The sequence below is a fragment of the Pituophis catenifer genome, unplaced genomic scaffold, assembly GCF_029215685.1.
Source record: "Pituophis catenifer annectens isolate HBS135680 unplaced genomic scaffold, rPitCat1.0.hap2 SCAF_16, whole genome shotgun sequence".
Lineage (NCBI taxonomy): Eukaryota > Metazoa > Chordata > Lepidosauria > Squamata > Colubridae > Pituophis > Pituophis catenifer.
The window spans coordinates 19,088,651-19,110,433 of NW_027256896.1; the positions used below are offsets into that span (position 1 = coordinate 19,088,651).

General features: G+C 43.4%; 1 protein-coding gene across 2 annotated transcripts in view; it reads right to left on the reverse strand.

Moving 5' to 3' along the window:
* Window positions 1–21,783, reverse strand: part of SDK1 (sidekick cell adhesion molecule 1) — a 426,731-nt gene that overhangs the window by 178,406 nt on the left and 226,542 nt on the right. For both annotated transcript variants that reach the window (XM_070955387.1, XM_070955388.1), the window contains 3 exons: window positions 12,582–12,693; window positions 10,610–10,797; window positions 2,069–2,152 (listed from right to left, as the gene is read on the reverse strand). In XM_070955387.1, coding sequence (XP_070811488.1) covers window positions 2,069–2,152; window positions 10,610–10,797; window positions 12,582–12,693 — 384 coding nt within the window. The remainder of the gene's footprint in view (window positions 1–2,068; window positions 2,153–10,609; window positions 10,798–12,581; window positions 12,694–21,783) is intronic.

A 21,783-nucleotide genomic window follows, 5' to 3' on the forward strand; every position in this document is an offset into this window, starting at 1 on the left:
ATTGTGGTCATAAGTCGAGGATCACCTGTAATGGTGATCACCTGTAATTCCTTACTTTAGAGAATCAGGGTCATTTGCTGGAGGAAATCACCATCCAAGGGCTCTGAACTTCCTTCTCACTGTGTCTTAGTGAGATATATCTTCTCTATGGACAAAGGAGGAATGTGGTATCTTAGCATTATTATAATTTTAATTGATGGCTTTACTGTCTTGGAAAATATTAATCCAGCTCAGTTTTTTTATATCATGAACCTTTTCTCGATCCTCCTCCCCCTTTGCGACATCTGGAACAACTTCTCTTCATTTCTCTCCCCCAAATCTGGAATGGATGCTTAAGAAAGCGCTGTAAATATAATTTATCAAGTCGCATTGTATAAGAAAAAATCAATGCCTTATGAACTCAAAAGTCAATAGAATAAATGTCAGGATATGTAAAATTTCTGTCTTCGGTTTACGCGTCTTTCTATTCAGATGGAGAGTTGGTGTTATTTTTCCCAAACAATACAGAGACAAATGAGAAAAGAAGGGCTCGAAAAACGAAGAAGGAAATTTAGCGGCCATAAAACTATTTCTGTACCAGGATGTAATCGGTTCCTGAAATCGCACTTGAGGCTTCCGTTTCGTTAGAATAATAAAGCCATTTATTGTCTAAAAAAAAAATCACCTTCTGTGCACTGGGTATTTATTTGTGACAAAGTAGATGCAATACAACGCTGTGAAATAGAATGTGGTTTAAAGTTTATACCCAAGGCTCACTCACAGAATTCTGATTGTCAGAATCCTTAGCATAAAGCACAATTTACTTCATGAAACTGCAGCAATCTGAAATTACTACAGACGGAGTCATGAGGAAGCAGATAATGCGAAAATGAAATAGTCATCCAGGACAGGGGGGGAAAAAAAAAGGCTGGAAATAGCTTGAAGCTTGAATAACAATAATTCTTTAAAAGGAACATAATAGAATTAAATCTAGTATTTGGCTTATTCCCTAAATCCCCTCTGACTTATTAACTTAATAATATTAATTTAAAAAATCAGCGGGGAAGCTAATTTTTCAACTGTAACCACAACTGCTGACATTCTCTTCTTTCCATGTCTTAGAAATTGAGGAAAGCATCCTAAAAAAAGAAGGACAAAATATCCAATCATGCTTCGTCTTTGCAAAGAAAGCCATGGATGTATTCTCAATCAAATGAGGCTGATTTTCGGGAGCGGTGCATCAAGCCATTGGATAACCGTTAAGCACCGGTGCTCCTCAAGGATTCGAGAGATCTGAAAAATCTGAGACATGACGTGTATGTCAGTGGTGGGTTGCCCCCGGTTCGGACCGGTTCGCAAGAACCGGTAGTAAAACCGGCGGGAGGCCCCGCCCACTGCCCCGGATGTCGTCATCAGTGATCTGCACATGCGCAGAAGCAAGGCATGTGCACAAGCGAAGCAAGCATGCGCGATCCCGTTGCGAACCGGTGGTAAAGGTGTATGTGTATCTCTCTCTCTCTCTCTCTCTCTCTCTCTCTCTCTCTCTCCCTCCCTCCCTCCCTCCCCCTCCCTCTCTCTCTCTCCCTCTCTCTCTCCCTCCCTCCTTCTCTCTCTCTCCCTCCCTCTCTCTCTCCCTCCCTCCCTCTCTCTCCCTCCCTCTCTCTCTCTCTCTCCCTCCCTCCCTCCCCCTCCCTCTCTCTCTCTCCCTCTCTCTCTCCCTCCCTCCTTCTCTCTCCCTCCCTCCCTCTCTCTCCCTCCCTCCGTCTCTCTCTCTCTCTCTCTCTCCCTCCCTCCTTCTCTCTCCCTCCCTCCCTCTCTCTCCCTCCCTCCGTCTCTCTCTCTCTCTCTCTCTCTCTCCCTCCCTCCCTCCCCCTCCCTCTCTCTCTCTCTCTCTCTCTCTCTCTCTCTCTCCTTTGTAGATAAAACCACTATTTAAATGCAAACCTCTGTTTACTGTATTTGCTCCTGGGTTGTCTCACATAGTTACACTGTGCGCACTCTGACAGAAATTCTAGTCGCCATTGTGCTCGTAAGTCGAGAACTACCAGCACATTTTAAAAATGTAGTTATTTGTTCATGCGTTACTCACCTGTGGCTTGGCATGGGATGCTCGCTGTCTTCTCTACTTCTAGCAAAATCCGGTTGTTCGGTTCAGCGGTAAAATACGGTGGCTCTTATGGAAGGCAAATCAGAAGACCGTGTTAGTTCTTCTCCAGTGGTAGAGCTAATCTTCTTCGGGGCAGAAGATAACACCCACTAGCATTGAGAAGACCCATTCACTTCCAAGAGAGATGCAAAGTCTCAACCCAATCTATCACCCCTCTTGGATGAATCTAGCGTTACAAATGGAGAAACCTGACTTCTAGTTTTGAGTTCATGATTTCTTTTCAGTGACGGCCTCGTAAAAACACCTCGACAATTATAGATGATGATGAATATGCATTTCAAAGCGCATGGAGTCACTGCCGATTCGTATCCAGAGTTCTACGCAGCGGATTAACGCCTGAGCAGAGGCCCTTCTCATTTTACAAGCACGAATCAGTGAATTTTTCAATTCTCTGCTGAGAAGGTTCTTCCAGAAAGGTTTTATTTACAGCAATAGATTAGATGAAAGGGTCGGCCTTGGTTTCTGCTCAATAACCTGTGCAGCGTCAGACATAAAACACAAAAGCAGAAACCTAGCCTGGCTGTGTGCATAAGGATCCCATCAAGTTTTCATCACGGTGTGCAATGAAGGTGGGAAATTTAAATTAAGCTATGTCACAGCAGCTTTCGGCTAACCGAGGTTGGTGCGGCATTCGGCATTCCTATAATGCTCCAGAATCAGTTCTGCCAAAGAGCAATAGCAATAAGACTTATATACCGCTTCCCAGTGCTTTACAGCCCTCTCTAAGCGGTTTACAGAGTCAGCCTCTTGTCCCCCCCCCTCCCCCAACGATCTGGGTCCTCATTTTACAGATCTTGGAAGAATGGAAGGCTGAGTCAACCTTGAGCCGGTTGAGATCGAACGCCAGGCGGTAGGCAGAGTCAGCCTGCAATATTCTTATCATTGTGCCACCATGGGAAGGAAGGAAGGAAGGAAGGAAGGAAGGAAGGAAGGAAGGAAGGAAGGAAGGAAGGAAGGAAGGAAGGGGAAAAGGGAGGGAGAGAAAGAAAGGAAAGAAGCAATAGCACTTAGACTTATATACCGCTTCACAGGGCTCTCCAGCCCTCTCTAAGCGGTTTACAGAGTCAGCCTCTTGCCCCCAACAATCTGGGTCCTCATTTTATCCACCTCGGAAGGATGGAAGGCTGAGTCAACCTTGAGCCGGTAGAGATCGAACTCCAGGCGGTAGGCAGAGTCAGCCTGCAATCCTGCTTTCTAACCACTGCACCACCCAGGCTTGGTTAGCAAGAATACTCACTCCTCGCCATTCTGGCTTGTCTAATAACAGAATAATTCACTTGCTATTTATTTATATCCTTGGGAACATGTGTGGTAGGAAGGGCAGCATCCTAAATTGATAACACTGGCCACTATCAAATCGAATTTAAGAAAGGGATCTGAAGCGAGCATTAAGCAAAATCAAGGAAATAAAGCAAACAATTTGGGGATATCACAGAGGGTAAAGGTTTACTTTACTTGCTGCTCTTTGCACCAAAATTGCAACCTCTCTCCTAGTAGATGTGCTCCTAGGTTTCAATTCATTCATCTGTGGTTCCATCATTCATACATATTCCATTGAGCTAATAACAATGGAGCAACTGTTTTATGTTCCTTTCCTGTTGACCCAATTGAGACTCAAATCTTCTTTAATCCATTTTATGATCGTTCAGGGTAATTGTTATTTGACCTTTATAGAAGACCTCAACCCAAAAGGCAGCCACTACACAAGAGGCCAGGAATCAGGACCACACATTAAACTCCAGTTAAGCTGATTTATTGCTCATGCCTATATACAACAATCTAGTCAACTAATAGTCAGCACCAAATTGCTGCTAGAACAATGGAAATCAAAAAGGGTTGAATTTAGACCATTTGTGGGAATGCAACGATTCTAGGCTAATTCCTCACTTGACTCCACACTCAGTCTCTCCCTATCCTTCTCCTTCACCATTTCATTCTCTTGCAGCCTTACAGTGTGTCTTCCATGAGTCGCATCTTTGAGGCTTAGCCTGCAAAAATCCATCTTCTGGGAAGCCTTCTCTTTCTCAACTTCTGGCTTTGTCACGAGCCGCAAAGGCCAACATTGCTAAGGCTCCTGCTTGTCGTGAAATGGGATAAGGGTTCATTAGCAGAGCCGCCTGAGTTGTTCCATTGACAGCTCAAATCAAGTGAGATCCAGCATTTCTTCTTCATCTTTCTTCAGGCGGTGAACATCTGCCAAAATCTATTCCAGCCACAGCTATGACATTGATAAAAAAAAAATCATCATCATCATAAAAGAATTGGAAGAAAAGAAGGGACCATTATTGTACTGGCTGTTAGGAAAACAAGGGTGTTTTTCTTTTTCTTTCTTTCTTTTTTTTAGCCCTGTGGTGGAGACCATCTTCCATTCAAAGAAAAGACACTATTGAAAGGCCGAAGGCATGAAGGAAGAGGTGCAAATGGCGGCCCCCATCTCTGCTAAAAGCAGGGACGTCTTCGGAGATTGCAAGTTGAAAGTGTGACCTGGAAAATGCAGGATGCCTCCCTGTTGCTCATCTGGGAAATTTCAATCCTTTGCAATAGTGGCAAATATCTGTAGCTCGGGAGTAGGATGAAGGTAGAGGTTTGTTCTCCGAGCTTGTTGGTTGGTTTCTGAATGTTTCATTATCAGGCTAGGTAATATCTTCAGTGGAGTTTAGGGGATGTCAATGTTGGTGTTCTTCTGATTATAAGGGCTGTCAGAGCTGGAAGCCATCTTTTACATTTGGGCCTTCAGGCCTGCCACATTTTCAACTGTGGGAAAATGGGAGCGGGGATTGCATAGAGTATGGGTGATATGCAGTCAAAATAACATTCCTTTCTCAGAGAGTCAAGGGGGTTTTGCCCTGGCACCTGGAGTCAGATGACTGGGAGGTATCTCCTGTTTGGACGGTGGATGATTGGACCATGTGATGGACATGTGGGTGCTGGGCATGGACTTGGACTTTCTTTTGGGCAGGGAAAACCTGGAAACTTTCAGATTCGGGTTTTCCCAGATGTGCCAATATGACATCTCTAATAAAATGGAATTTTGGAGAAACTCAAGTTTTCTTTCGTTGGGGGTGTTCCTTGGAACCCTGACAAGGGCTTCATGTGGTCAGTAGGTCTTGTAATGGGAAGATCGCATACGGAGAGGGTCACATCAGGTAAGGGTCTTATGATGGGTCTTGTGGTAGGTCAGGTGAGGTGTGTCAAGTGAGGGTCTTGTGATGGGTCAGGTGTGGGTCGCGTCAAGTGAAGTTCTGGTGATGATGAGTCTTTGATGGGTCAGGGGTAATCGGTCACACCTGACCCATCACAAGACTATCACCTGACATGACTTCCCCATCCCAAGACCCACTGACCACACAAAGCCCTTTTGAGCTGAAGACCACCAACACTGAACATCCCCTCAATCCCGCTGAAGATGTTACCCAGACTGGTAACAAAATGTTCAGAAATCAACCCATAAGCTCGGAGACCAAACCTCCACCCTCAATTTCAATCCTTATTTCTCTTCCTGGTCTAAATATTTTTTCCTCTCCACTCCATCCAGTTTTATTCCTCCTCTTGGCATCCATTCCCTACGCAGCTCTCTCTTCATTCTGCGATTATTGTTTTTTTTTGGGGGGGGAAGTTTGGCAGCTTGTGCTAAAAGGGGGGAGAGGAATGCATGTGACTGAGAGTGTTGCACGGATTTGTGTGTTCCCAAATGAGCGAATATTTTTTTTTTCTGATGTCTGAGTATAGTTGATAGATGTGGAGGGGGGTTCATTTAATTTTATGAATGGATACCTAATTTTACAGGCAATTAATTTTAATTCGTAGTTATTCATTCAACGAATATGATTTTTTGTATGTGTGTGCTCCTACATTTTGGAGTGGCTGTCTCGTTTCTGGCAGAAAGAGACACATGCATGAACGTAAGTGTGTCACACGTGCTACCTCATTACTAGCTTAATAAAGCCAAATCACATCCACATGCAATCTTGAGGGAAAAAACTCAGAATGATCTTATGATCCTGCTTCCCGCACATTTTGTATGTAATGTCCTCCTATTAATTATTTAGAAAACCCTCAGTGCCTGATTTCAGTGCGTCTTTGCAACAGAGGCGTCGAGAAATTGCATCTCCTAGAAAATTAAACCTGCGGAGTGAAACCAAGGCGCTTAGCTGTTTGTACAATTTATAGCTTTTTAATAGTATAAATTTTCAACTATAATAGATTTTCAATGCCTAAGTAGACACTAATATATAGAGATACATTTACTGTGGGCAGGAGGCAAAAAAACAAGAAACAAAAAAACCCCACAACCCTAGACATTTTTGGAAAGTCAAAGTGGATGGCTTGATTTTTCTTGACCCTGGTTTTTGTCATTGATCCTAAGTCAGGAGTCTGCAACCTTAAACATTCAAAGAGCCATTTGGACCCGTTTCCCATAGAAAAGAAAACACCGGGAGCCACAAAACTCTTCCCGTGCCTGACTATTTCTTGAGCGGCCACAAACTAGCATATGTAGTTGAATTAAATGTTCTATTTTCTTCTGAAACTTTTCTTTTCTTGGATTTATCCATAGTTGGCCTACCGGGGGTTGAAAAAGCTGAAGAGCCAGCGCTGTCCGAAGAGGTCTCTGTGGTCATGTGGCCGGCATGACTCAACGCCAACGGTGCACGGAACACTGTTCCCTTCCCACCAAAGGTGGTCCCTATTTTTCTACTTGCATTTTTTACCTGCTTTCGAACTGCTAGGTTGACAGAAGCTGGGACAAGTCACGGGAGCTCACTCCATTCCGTGGCACTAGGGATTCGAACCGCTGAACTGCCGACCTTTCAATCGACAAGCTCAGTGTCTTAGTCACTGAGCCACCGAGTCCCTCTTTTCAAATATCCTACCTCAATTATTAAAGTGACCCATTAAAGACCTTTCCGAAAATCATAATGTTTCTATTTTATTTTATTTTATTTTTGCTGTACTTAAGATTTTATCCCAAGGAATATAAGTCTACATATGTAGCCTTTATAGCAGTGGTTCTCAACCTGTGGGTCGGGACCCCTTTGGGGGTTGAATAACCCTTTCACAGGGGTCGCCTAAGACCATCGGAAAACACATATTTCCAATGGTCTTTGTAATAATTTTAATGTTGGGGGTCACCACAACATGAGGAACTGTATTAAAGGGTCGCAGCATTAGGAAGGTTGAGACCTACTGCTTTATAGTATTTCCAGACTTGTAATGAAATACACAGGGAATGACATTCCCAGTGCAAATAACGTTTAGCCTCTTTAGCCAAGGATTTTATTCTAAACTAGATCAAGAAATGTTTTGTTGCTGAAGCCAAAACCTGCGGTGTGCAGTGCGGTGTTCCTTACTTGTGTCCCCAGCATATGTTTTACGTGCACAAATGGACAAGTATAATTAAGTTTTTAAGTGCTACTAAAACAGGGCTTAATAATGCAGCCTCGTGCAAGGAACACCTTCAGGATAGCTTAGAAAGAATTATCCCTTTTATATGAGTGCTCTGGTTTTTATATTTGGGTCTATTTTCCTCCGGATTCTGTTCCCTTGCCAATTAAAACCTTGCAGGCTTTCTGTTTTAAAGTTCCTCCTTTTTCATGAATTATTCCACCGTCTGCTGGAGCACATACATACATGTTAACAGGCCAAGCTGGATAAACATTAAAATCGGACTTCAGGTGCCAATGGTGCAAGAAAAGGAGTGGAGTGGAGTGGAATGGAGTAGAGTAACATAGAGTAGAGTAGCGTAGAGTAAGTTGGAAGGGACCTTGGAGGTCTTCTAGTCCAACCCCCTGCTTAGGCAGGAAACCCTACACCACTTCAGACAAATGATTATCCAACATCTTCTTAAAAACTTCCAGTGTTGGAGCATTCACAACTTCTGGAGGCAAGTTGTTCCACTGATGAATTGTTCTCAATTGTCAGGCAATTTCTCCTTAGTTCTAAGTTGCTTCTCTCCTTGATTAGTTTCCACCCATTGCTTCTTGTCCTGCCTTCAGGTGCTTTGGAGAATAGCTTGACTTCCTCTTCTTTGGGGCAACCCCTGAGATATCGGAAGACTGCTATCATGTCTCCCCTGGTCCTTCTTTTCATTAAACTAGATATACCCAGTTCCTGCAACCATTCTTCATATGTTTTAGCCTCCAGTCCCCTAATCCTCTTGGTTGCTCTTCTCTGCACTCTTTCTAGAGTCTCAATTATCTTTGATGGAACTGATTGCTAGCGTGCTATTGACTTGTCTTCTTACTTTTCACATTGCAAGCTCTGTTCATCAAGCAGCCCTATAAAACCAAGATTAGGAATAGAGCAAGGCACAGGAAGAAGAGCAGAAGCTACTTATCAAAGCAGCTGTGACTTCTCTGATCTTTTATCTCTGTTTGTTTGTGGGTTTTTTTAAAAAATTTATATATTATCCGAACTCCACTTAAGTGCCAACTGCAACAGAAGAAACATTGCTTGCAACATTGCAAGAGGCAGGATCTGACAGTACAGCCAAAAAAAAAAAAAAAAATTAAATGAGTTACTATAAAATTGCAAGGTGGCGGGAGCGAGGGTTGGGATAAACTGATTTTAATCCAAATCATAAATAACGGAAATGGGTTCCTGCTCTTTGAAAGAAAGGAGAGGTAATAATTTGAAAGAGTTGAAAGAAAGGGAGAAATGGAAGGACGAGGAAGGGACTTGAAACCAACCTTGATGTAATTTATTATAAGGCAGAAGATGGGACTGAAACACCCTCTAGTATAAAAGGAAGAACTTCAGCTTGACTTAAATGTTTCAATGCACCCGAATACACAAAGGGCTGAGATTCATGGCAACCTTCACACGATTCTTGTGACTCTATCACAACAGACTACGGTGGGCACAAGGAGAAAGTCCCTGAACGTCTCCCATGAATGAGAATGAGAATCAGTCTCCAGGAATTGGAAGCTTCATAAGTGTGTTAGCAGTTAAAAGGTAAAGGTTCCCCTCGCACATACATGCTAGTCGTTCCCGACTCTAGGGGGCAGTGCTCATCTCCATTTCAAATCCAAAGAGCCAGCGCTGTCCGAAGACATCTCCGTGGTCATGTGGCCAGCATGACTCAACACCAAAGGCGCACGGAACGCTGTTACCTTCCCACCAAAGGTGGTCCCTATTTTTCTACTTGCCTTTTTTACATGCTTTCGAACTGCTAGGTTGGCAGAAGCTGGGACAAGTCACGGGAGCTCACCCTGTTACTCGGCACTAGGGATTCGAACCGCTGAACTGCCGACCTTTCTGATCGACAAGCTCAGCGTCTTAGCCACTGAGCCACCGCATCTTAGCAGTTAGTCTGGTTCTAATTTGACAATCACAACTGAGGATTTTGAATGGCTCCTGTTTGTGAAGACCAGCATTTCTTCAAAGATGAATAGAATAGAATAGAATAGAATAGAATAGAATAGAATAGAATAGAATAGAATAGAATAGAATAGAATAGAATAGAATGGAATGGAATGGAATGGAATGGAATGGAATGGAATGGAATGGAATGGAATGGAATGGAACGGAACAGAACGGAACAGAATAGAACGGAATAACAGAGTTGGAAGGGACCTTGGAGGTCTTCTTCTCCGACCCTCTGCTTAGGCAGGAAACCTTACACCACTTCAGACAAATGGTTGTCCAACCTCTTATTAAAGACTGACAGTGTTGGAGCATTTACAACTTCCGGAGGAAAGTTGTTCCACTGGTTAATTGTTCTAACAGGAACAATTTCTTCTTAGTTCTCAGTTGCTTCTCTCCTTGATTAGCTTCCACCCATTGCTTCTTGTCCTGCCTTCAGATGCTTTAGAGAATAGATTGAGCCCCTCTTCTTTGGGGCAGCCCCTGAGATATCGGAAGACTGTATATGTATGGCTCTCCGTCTTCAAATGTGCCAGATTCTCTTAAGACCTGGCTCCATTCCATGGTCTTGGAATAGGGTATTTGTGAAACCCCTAGTTATTTATTTTATTTTATTTTTTCATTTTCATGTGACTTATGTAGTTTTGTCTGGGAGGAGATGTTCTCTTTTGAAATAGGTCTTTGTGTAAATAATGTAAGCCATTATGGAGTCAGGCGGCCTTGAAATCCAATAAACAAACAGACAAACAAACAAACCATTTTCTATGAGGAAGGACATCCTTAATACCTTCCGCATTGGCATCCACAAAGAAAAGGGATGCATCAATTTTGAAGACTGCCTTTACATTCCCTCCTTTGTTTCTTTTATCCCCTGTGGAGAAGTTTGATGGATAAGTCAATGGCATATTAAAAGCAACTATTTCAACTGGCTATTATCCTTTGGTTTAAGGCGCTTAATGTGAAGAAGAAGAAGAAGAAGAAGAAGAAGAAGAGGAAGAGGAAGAGGAAGAGGAAGAAGAAGAAGAAGAAGAAGAAGAAGAAGAAGAAGAAGAAGAAGAAGAAGAAGAAGAAGAAGAAGAAGAAGAAGAAGAGCAGCATTACCCAGGATAGACAGGAAGGTGTTCGCTCTTTCGGGCTCGAGGGGGCTGTCGCTCAGTTGTGCCTCACAGACGTACATTCCCAGGTCAGCTGAAGTTGGGTTTGCGATCGCCAGACGTCGACCCGTCCTGCCGACCCCACTGAGGATTTTCCCATTCCTCTTCCAGGTGATACTTATTTTCTCAATGGGCCTAGGAGTCGGGGAGGGAAACACCTGTCCATTATTGCTCTGATGTAAGTGATGACGTATCCCCTGGGGAATTCTGGGAGTTGAAGTCCACATGTCTTAAAGCAGGGGTGAAATTAAAAAATTTCCCCTACCAGTTCTGTGGGAGTGGCTTGTTGGGGGGGAGGTCATGTGACTGGGTGGACGTGTCCAACTTGACATCACTCACATCGAGGGGGCTCCTCACCGGCCCCTCCCCTCCCAGCCACTCCTTGTCGCGAATGGCAGGAAAATGGGGAGGGGAATATTCCTGCCTACCATCCTTCCCTCAGCCTGTGCGGAGATTGAGGAATGGATGACAGGCAGGAAAATCCCCTTCCCCATTTTCCTGCCTTTCACAAAAATGGCTCCATTCCAGCTGCTCCCCCCCATCCCCCTCCCTCCTGGGGACTACCTTAAAAGGGACAGGCTGCAGCAGCTCTGTTCTGAATGGAGGGAGAAAAGTTAGCATTCTCTCTGCTGCCTTTAACATTGAAATCTGTGGCAGAGAGAATGCTAACTTTTCTCCCTCCATTGAAAACAGAGCTGCTGTTCCCTTTATGGTTCCCTCCTGGCCCCCTCCCTCCTGGGGACTACCTTAAAGGGACAGGCTGCAGCAGTTCCGTTCTGAATGGAGGGCGAAAAGTTAGCATTCTCTCTGCTGCATTTAACATTGAATTCTGTGGAATATCGAGCTGCCGGAAGAGGTGAGCGCCAGGCATGGGTGGGGCCAAGGAGGGGTAATTACTACCGGTTTGGTGAACTGATGACTATAATCCCTAGCGGTTCGCCCGAACCGGTAGGATTTCATCCCTGTCTTAACGTTTCCAAAGCCCTCATCTAGCATCTCAATAAGCAAATACTGTACGGAGGAAGTTCCAAGAGTCACAGGAGTCTCGGAACATCTGCTGTTCTTTTATGTTGTCCACCAGCAGGGCCGGCTCAAGTGACGCCCAACGACCATGTTTAATTATAATGGTAATTTTACTTTTTCATGCTAATGGTTTGTTTTGCCTAAGGGAAGGATGGTAAAAATAAATGCTACTCAGGGGGTACATCTGCATTGAGAAATGCTTCCATTATAATTCAATTATAAATAATTGAAACAATTGAAAACTCTGCTTTCAGAGGAAAAAAAAAAGGGAGGATCGGATGGCCCTCCAAGCATTTCGGATGATTTTTCCGGCATACATCTTTTCCCACTTTTAAACAAGGCCAAATATTCAAATTATTCAGAAGGAAAGCATGTCAGTTCCTGGTTTTTTTATTTTTTATTTTATTAAGCCCTATTTTGGGTAGAACGGTTGCCCAGCAGTCAATCCCTTGATTTCTCTTTTCCAAACATTTATTTTTGCCCCCAAAGTGGAACAAAATAAGAAGTCATTATTGATTTTAAAAATCGTTAGCCCGCTGGCCAATTGTCACAAACGATGGCCCAGGTGAGGTTAATCTCTGGGTTTGTTTTTTTTTTTTTTAAAAAAAATCTCTGCTTTATAGTAATTTCTATACAAATAATTGATCTCATTATTTTCCTTTCCTCCTCGTTGCTGCTAGGGTAAAAATGAACACCACTCAAGCGTATATTCTGCATTTTTAAAATCTGTCTACTCTACCTCAGAAGGATGCACATTTGAGGGGATAAAGAAGCAAAATCTACATTGCCTTCTGGAAAATTCAATTTTCCATGCAAGAAATGTCCTTGCCTCCCGTTTAAGGCTTCACTTGTTCTCTCAAGAAACTCGTCTTTGTCGGTGGCTGTGTTTACCTTACCTGCCATTGGCCAGACACTCCAGGATAGCTTCATTACTCCCGCTGGTTACGCTTGAGTTGCGCGGAGGGATTACGATCGCAGGAGTCACAGTGTTGGTTGAGGCATCAGCACCTGTAAAGGGGAGGAGGAAATCACCGTAAGTGGGAGACAGTGGGTTGACCATCAAAGAATCAAAAATGCCAATAAAGGAGAATATGTGTAGCTCAGGGTTGAAGCAAGGGGTCCTTGGTGCTCTCTGAGCTTGGTGGTCTTCTTGCAGATGTTTCATGACCCAACTAGGGAACATCATCAGTGCTAGAAGGGAGAGGGATTTGCGGAGTGGAGGAGGAAGAGGAGGAAGAAGAGGAAGAAGAGGAGAGAAGTAAAAGGATTATGGGTCCTTGGTGCTCTCTGAGCTTGGTGGTCTTCTTGCAGATGTTTCATGACCCAAACTAGGGAACATCATCAGTGCTAGAAGGGAGTGGGGTTTGTGGAATGCAGAAGGAGGAGGGCTGTGAGGTCCTTGGCGATCTCTGAGCTTGGTTGTTTGCTTGCAGATGTTTCATTACCCAAATTAATGCTGGAGAGCACTGATAATGATACCTAGTTGGGTAATGAAACGTTTGCAAGAAAACAACCAAGCTTAGAGGGTGCCAAGGACCCCACAATCCTCCTCCTCTTCTCCACAAAAACCCCTCTCTTCTGGCACTGATAATGTTACCTAGCTGGATAATGAAATGTTTGCAAGAAATCAACCAAGCTCAGAGAGCGCCAAGGATCCCACAATAATCCTCCTCCTCCTCTTCTCCACGAAATCCTCATCCTCCTCTCCGCAAACCCTACACCCTTCTAGCACTGATGATGTTACTTAGCTTGAGTCATGAAGTTGCTTGGTTGCAAGGAAACAACCAAGTTGAAAGAGCCCCAAGAGCACCTCAGGAGTTAAATGTTCACCCAGATCATCATTTGTATTGACTATAAGAGGTTGATGGGTGGTGGGGTCCATTTCTATTGTTCTCAGCTCCCAATTAGGACTGGCAAGGCTCCAGGTCATTCCATTGTAGAGACCCACAATGTATATTCTACTTGAAGTTTCCTGTCACTGGAAGGAAAGCAAATTCTTTTCTCCCCCCACCCTTCTCCTCCGCTACCAAGCACTTCTATTTTTATCAACCACTCACTGACTTATATTTTTAGGATCTTTTCATGTTTTCTTTAATCTGACGAGTTCCGTGCGATTTCAAAAGAGGCTGTCAGGGTCCAAGCGAGTTCTGTTTTTTTTTTTGTTTTTTTTAAAAGCCAAAAAACAAAAAGTAAACAAACTATATTTTACATACACCGGGGAACAAAAACGAAATTAACAAAGCAGCAGATCACAACAATTTCAATCCTCTTTCCTTATCGGAAAAGTAAATAACCCAAATCGGCTTCTCTTTTGTGAGTCGAAAAATTGTAAATAATTTAATTTTTGCCATCCTCAGACACTTTAGAAAAAAAAAATGGCAGAAGAAGGGAGGGGAAATCCTGCCAACTTCGCCGTGTTTCTTTTCAAAAATTTCAGTGCATGTATTTAATAAGTAAATTAAAATACCAATATGTTATTGCTTTGCTTCGAGCTATTCATTTGGGGAAAACACGGTATTATTTCCCTACATGAACAGGAGAATAATAACAGATTGCTAAAAATAAGAACTGCAATAAAAGAGTTGCAAAGGGAAGGGAAATTAAACTATGTCTAAACCAATGAAAATCCAAGCCAGCTCATCAAACAGTATACATTAAGGCAGCTTAGCATTACAAAACCCCAAATTATAAGTTAATGCAATTTAGAAGTAGCAACTGAAATATTTCAAATCCTTCCATCACGAGCGCAAACATCTATTATAACAAAGCAGAGGGCGAGAAGAAGAACTTTATGGTGAATTTGGTTCCTTTTACATCTTTAGTGGAATGATATTGTAATTTGGGATACACACGGGAGAAAACAATTTCAAAAAAAAAAAAAAGAGGAGGAGAAAACATCGCTGCAAATACAATGGAGCTGGGAACCGTTGTTCACAGAACTGAGAAGCCAACATTTGGATGTAACTGAGATTCTGTGTCCACCCATAAGTCCCCCACCTTTTCCCACAAAGCTGTTGTCAGCCCTGAGATGAAACCATTTTAGGAGCATCTTCAGGGCTGCCACAGCAGAGCCAGTTGGGGGCCATGAGAACATAAGGGGGGGAGATAGAGATAGCTGGGGATGGGTAGCCAAAACAACATTCTTTCCCGTGGGAGCCAAGGAGACTCTACCAGGTGCTGGAGAGACGTGGAGCAAAGCCAGCCAGGACAGTGGCTGCGACCTGGCTGGTCCATGTGGACGGACGTGTGACCTGGGGGAAGGAAAGAACTTTGGGGTTTGATTTGGGTGGGGAAAATCTCAGGTCCTTCAGAGTCGGGTTTTCCCCAGATGTGCCAATATGACATGCCTAATAAATCCATACTTTGAGGAATATGCCTGCCTTGGAGTTAACCGGAACCCTGACAGCTGTACTTTCCAAACTTTGTGATCCTAGAAGTACATGTGCATGAAATATATGCACCCACCACAAGCCTTGAGCCTGGGACACTGGATCGCTTTCCGATTTCAGCCTCAAAATCTTCCCAGAACTAAGCAAATTGTGGCTTGGCTAGCATGACCCTGTGGCCAGTTTGACCGGCTTCAGATTGTTGACTTGAGGTGGCCGTGCTTGTTAGGTGAAGATCCATGAAAGAGAGAAGGATTAGGGGGTCCTTGGTGCTCTCTGAGCTTGCTTGTTTTCTTGCCGACATTTCATTACCCAAACTAGGTAATGTCAGTGCTAGGGGTTTGTAGAAAAGAGGAGGAGGAGGGGGAAGGAGGAGGAGGAGGAGGAGAAGGAGAAGGAGAAGGAGAAGGAAAAGGAGAAGGAGAAGGAAGAACAACTGTGGGGTCCTTGATGCTGTCTGAGCTTGGTTGTTTTCTTGCAGATATTTCATTACTCAACTCGGTAACATCATCAATGGAGGGGGGAAGAGGAGGAGGAGGAGAAGGAGTATAATTAGAAGAGGAAGGGGAGAAGAAGAATTAGAAGAAGAAGAAGAAGAAGAAGAAGAAGAAGAAGAAGAAGAAGAAGAAGAAGAAGAAGAAGAAGAAGAAGAGGAAGAGGAAGAGGAAGAGGAAGAGGAAGAGGAAGAGGAAGAGGAGGAGGAGGAGGAGGAGGAGGAGGAGGAGGAGGAGGAGGAGGAGGAGGAGGAGGAGGAGGAGGAGGAGGAGGAGGAGGAGGAACAACTGTGGCATCCTTGGTGTTCTCTGAGCTTGCTTGTTTTCTTGCCAATGTTTCATTACCCAAACGTCATCAGTGCTAGAGAAGGATTATGAGGTTTGGAAAGAAGGATCCCATCAAAAGCAATGCAGACACATCCGGAATGGTCTTTACGATTGCCTTCTGATGTTGAATCCTCACCAGGCAGAGAAGATGAGGGCAAGACAAGAAGCAATGAATGGAAGCTCCTCAGAAGGAGAGCCAACCTGGGACTAAGGAAGACATTCCTGACAGGGAGAACGATTTATCAATGGAACAGTTGGCCTCCCAAAATTGTGAGTGCTGGAGATTTTCAAGAAAAGATCGGACAACTCTTTGTCCAAGATGGAATAATGACTTCTGCCTAGGGAAAGGGGTTGGACTAGAAGATCTCTAAGGTCCCTTCCAGCCGTAGGATTCTATGATGAGACTGAAAGAGGATTCTCCAGATAGACCTCAGTACAGACTAACATTTGTTTCTAAAAGAACAGCAATGCTGGCTAGAATAAACGAAAATGAAAAGGCAGCAGCATTACTGAGGACTAAAGGAAAACATCACATTCACATTATATGGCAAATGGACTCATATTCTTCTGCATATTATTCACTGAGTACCAAGGAAACCGTGAACTGTTTCAGGATGTGGATTATTCTTTTTATAGGGCATCCACTTCTATTATTTATTTCCTGCAATTTATACCCCCCTTTCCCCGTAGGACTGATTTGAAAAGGATCTCATTTCTAGAATTGGGGGTAGAACTGAGAGATGGAGCATATCTCTCTCTCTCTCTCTCTCTCTCTCTCTCTCTCTCTCTCTCTCTCTCTCTCTCTCTCTTTCTATTCTAACAGGAAAATATTCAATGAATGTGTGGCCTCTTTCCAAGTTTAATGCTCAGGTTCTACCGTAGCGCTATATTCTTATTTTATTTTATTTTTTTAAAGCAGGGGAATGATTAGAGTGGAGTAAAATGAGGAAAGGCCAAGACAGACAGTTTTAATTTGGCAATACATTCACCTCTTATCTCTCATTCCCAAGTATTGTTGGGGTTTTTTTCTAACCCCAATTCTTCCAGCACTTCAAAAGGAAACCAAAGAATCAAGGAGGACCTAGCTGACTTCTAGCCATTCATGTTTCGAGAATCTCTTTGTGCCTAAATAGATGAGTAGAAGAGCCGGAATGACAGTAGTGAAATGGATACAGGCCAAGCTTCATTAGCTACTTACTACTAATTGCAACGAGAACAACAGTGTCCAGCATCAATGCTTATTTCATTTCCATTCATCTTATGTACTAGAAGCACCCTATTAGCAAAATTAGTCATCTGATAATGGTTTCTGAACTTGTAGAGTTAAGATGAGGCCGATAAGGACTTAATATATTTCTTTTGAATCCTGGCACTACGGTAGAATAACAGTAGCCTTTTATCTAATGGAGGACTAATGTACTTATGTTCCTAGAATAGAATATGCTGCACTCTTCAATTATACTCAACTCGTCAAAACAGTTTCGTGATCGGCTCACAGAAGGTCAACCAAGGGAAGAGTGATTAACCAAGGTAGTATAACTCTTCGTATTTTAGAAAGGCTCTCATAATTAGATGTCCACTTTCTTTTGGACTAGAAGGTATTTTTTTCATTCCCAGAAGATACCTTTGGTGAGTTTGGATCTGATTACAGACATGCCATCAAGTGTTCCTTGATGGCGGCCAACAGTGTTATGTAGTCATGCACAAAGAATAATGGACAAGATAGTCAACGGAGTTTTCTTTGCAAATGACAACACAGCTCGGTTTTCTAAAAATAATAATAATAATAATAATTAACTAGATCCTGAAACGCTCTCTTCCTGGCCTTGTCTGAAAGCCATCAAAGACCCAAAGAGGAGACACTCTGTCTTTCTCAAGAAAAGGGCGGAGAAGCTCTGGTTTTTACTAGTTCACGTCTACACTTTGACATGATGGCCTCAATGTCAACTTCTCCATATTTGGAAGAGGTCAGTATGCTTAAATTTAGGGACGGCAAGGGGAAATTCATTGGATTATCCCAGTCTTACAGAAACTACAGTCTACTCTAGGAAGAGCCCGTCTTATGGCCACACCCAAGGCCTAAGACGTTTGCATGAATATTGTCATCATTGGAATCCAAGGACTTTAGCCTGGAAACCATCACTTCTGTCTATAAAGATGTAAGAGAGGAGTAGGCAGAGCTAGGTGGGCGAAGTTAAATGCATTATCAGCTTTACAGTCGTTGCGTTGCCACGAGAGATCCAAGTCCACACACACCCTGAATTCTCTTTATCTAACACCAATTTAGTGGTGACCGTTAGTTCTGTATTTAGTGCTGACCAGATTCTTCTGTGTAAGTATGAATAAATCTTCCATGCTGCGGTTTTACAGCTGATCCTGATTCTTTGCACCTGACCGATGGAGGAGATGCAGATGGAGGTGAGAGAGATGCAGATGGAGGTGAGAGAGATGGAGATGGAGATGGAAAGATATCAGAGCCTAGGAGACATCTCCAGAAATGGGGCTAACCTAAACTGACCCACTTAAGCCTTACATTTAAAGGCAACTGTTTGTGAATGAGTATGTGTGTCCAATATTTTGCTGGCAAATAAATACTATTTGCTAGCAGACCATAAATGGAGTGTTGACCCTATCTCTTTGGACAGGGAATTCTACCAGGTGAGCTACTCGTGCCATTAGCAAGCAAATTCTTCATTCCAGAGCATTTTGAAAAATATTAAAAGCGACGGAAAATTAAGGCACATATTTCGGCACTTTCCAGTTAGAAGTCCGCTGCTCACCTCAAAAGCAGGGATAATTTCTGTTCCCTGTTCTGAACTCTCTTTCTAACAACTCTTTGCATTCAAAAAGCAATTTGGGAGTTCAGACTGTCACTGACCCGACTTTCCCCCAATGCACAGCAAGAAACTTTCTTTTCTTTTCTTTCTTCTTCTTCTTTTTTTTCTCCTTTCCCAGAAATGAAGCAGCTGACACATCATCGTAGCTTTTAACTTGAATATATATAGCTGTGAGACATTTTTTTATCCAAAGAACATTCAGGTAGCTTTTCATAAATTTTTTTTTTTAAATAGCTTTGATATCAAATACATGACTTCCAGGGGTGTGCAATTTTGCACAATGAAAGAGAACTGGCACCGCAATTGGACAGCGTGAACAATTAGGCTTTCAAAGTTTTTCAAGGAGAAACAGGTCCCTGCATCCTGTTCTCAGAAAAACTTCTAGGTGGGATCCAGTTAATTTACATCCTTTACCTGGCCAGAAAACCAGTGTGGTTCCCTTAAGGAATTTGCAGGACAAAGACTACATTTGAGTAGATATCTAACACAGCAGATCAAATGGATGCTAAATAGATTAACAGATTAACAGAGTTGGAGTTGGAAGGGACCTTGTAGGTCATCTAGTCGAACCCTTCCCCCCCGCCCGCCCAAGCACGAGACTCTATACCATTTCTGACAGATGGCTGTCCAGTCTCTTCTTGAAAGCCTCCAGTGATGAAGCTCCCACAACTTCTGAAGGCAACTTCTGTTCCATTGGTTGATTGCTCTCCCTGTCAGAAAATTTCTCCTTATTTCTAGGTTGAATCTCTCCTTCATCAGTTTCCATCCATTGTTCCTTGTCTGGCCTTCGGGTGCTTTGGAAAATAGCTTGACCCCCCTCCTCCTCTCTGTGGCAGCCCCTCAAATATTGGAAAACTGCTATCATGTCTCCCCTGGTCCTTCTCTTCACTAGACTAGCCATGCCCAGTTCCTGCAACTGTTCTTCATATGTTTTAGTCTCCAGTCCCCTCATCATCCTGCTTGCTCTTCTCTGCACTCTTTCTAGAGTCTCAACCTCTATTTTATAGTGTGGTGAAGAAAACTGGATGAGTATTCTAGGTGTGGTCTTATTGGAGTTGGGCGGCATAGAAATATGATTAATTAAATTAAATTAAATTAAATTAATTCAAACCAAATTAATTCCCCCAAATGCTTGAAAATTCATGGAAGCTTGGCATTCAGACAAATGAGCCATCAATAGACACACAGAGATAAAGCACATTTATATGCCATTCAAAAGAGACAATAGAGTTGTATCATTTCAGGGCCTATGAAAGCAAAGGAATTGAACTCCTCAGTGTCCATGAACGTTGTATATAGAATCCTACAGCTGGAAGGCACCTTGAAGCTCAACATCGAGTCCAACCCCAAGCTCAAGTCAGGAGATCTTATACCAATCCTGGTACCAAATGGTTGTCCTGCCTATTTTTTAGTAACCTCCAGCGATGGAGCAGCAACAATTCTAGGGAGGCAAGCTGTTCCATTGATTAATTATTCCCACTGTCAGGAAATTCCTTCTTAGTTTTAGGTTGGGTCTCTCTTTAACAAAGCTTCCACCCATTACTTCTTGTCTTGGGACTCAGCACTTGTCTGTGTTCACCAGAACATTTTCGCAAATTTAATAAGGACATATATTTCATTTCATTTCATTTCATTATTATTTAGTTTAGAGAGAGCAAAAGAGTCAACTTGGCCTAGTGGTTAAGGCTACAAACTAGAAACCAGGAGATGGTGAGTTCTAGTCCTGCCTTAGGCACGAAAGCCAGCTGGGTGACTTTGGGCCAATCACCAGGAGACGGGGAGTTCTAGTCCTGCCTTAGGCACGAATGGCAGCTGGGTGACTTTGGCCCAATCACCAGGAGACAGTGAGTTCTAGTCCTGCCTTAGGCATGAAAGCCAGCTTGGTGACTTTGGCCCAATCACCAGGAGACGGGGAGTTCTAGTCCTGCCTTAGGCACGAAAGCCAGCTGGGTGACTTTGGGCCAATCACCAGGAGACGGGGAGTTCTAGTCCTGCCTTAGGCATGAAAGCCAGCTTGGTGACTTTGGCCCAATCACCAGGAGACGGGGAGTTCTAGTCCTGCCTTAGGCATGAAAGCCAGCTTGGTGACTTTGGGCCAATCACCAGGAGACGGTGAGTTCTAGTCCTGCCTTAGGCACGAATGGCAGCTGGGTGACTTTGGCCCAATCACCAGGAGACGGTGAGTTCTAGTCCTGCCTTAGGCATGAAAGCCAGCTCGGTGACTTTGGGCCAATCACCAGGAGACGGTGAGCTCTAGTCCTGCGTTAGGCATGAAAGTCAGCTGGATGACTTTGGCCCAATCACCAGGAGACGTTGAGTTCTAGTCCTGTCTTAGGCACGAAAGCCAGCTCGGTGACTTTGGGCCAATCACCAGGAGACGGTGAGTTCTAGTCCTGCCTTAGGCATGAAAGCCAGCTGGATGACTTTGCACCAGTCTATATGGCTCGAGCAACAATGCGATCCGTTCTCATCGCAAGCAGTAGATCAAGACTAGGTTAACCTGAGAAAAGCAGACTCTGCACTTGTAGGTAAAGGCTGGTGTTGGGTGTTGCAAAGAATAAGGAACATCTATGCAGTTTTGTGAACAGATCTGCTCACTGAATGCCAATCATTCCAGCTCATCTTTCAGCACACAATGAAACGGAGAAGAAAATTCACACCACTTCACACTCGGCCAGATAAGGGAACGGATGGCTGTTTAGCTATTCTCTCTTTGCTGAGTTGCTACCCGAATACTGCTGCGTCGGCAATGCGCCGAGAATTCCATTTTAGTTGTGTGAACTGGCCCCAAGTGGCTCTGAAGATTCTTCGGGAAAAGTAGAAGAATACCGTACTATGTCTTTCAGGCTGTCCCAAGCTAACTTTAAAAAAAGAAAAGAAAAGAAAAGGAATAAATTTTCCTAGAGCACAAAAATATAGAGCTCGGCAAATAAAAAAGACAAATGCAGACCCAAAACCTCAGGTTGAGTGTCATTTGTGATACGTGGTTATCACAGCAACTTAATCTTTGAGGTTAGTCCTTGCGTGCGTTTTGTACGTTTTGCATTCCTCCAG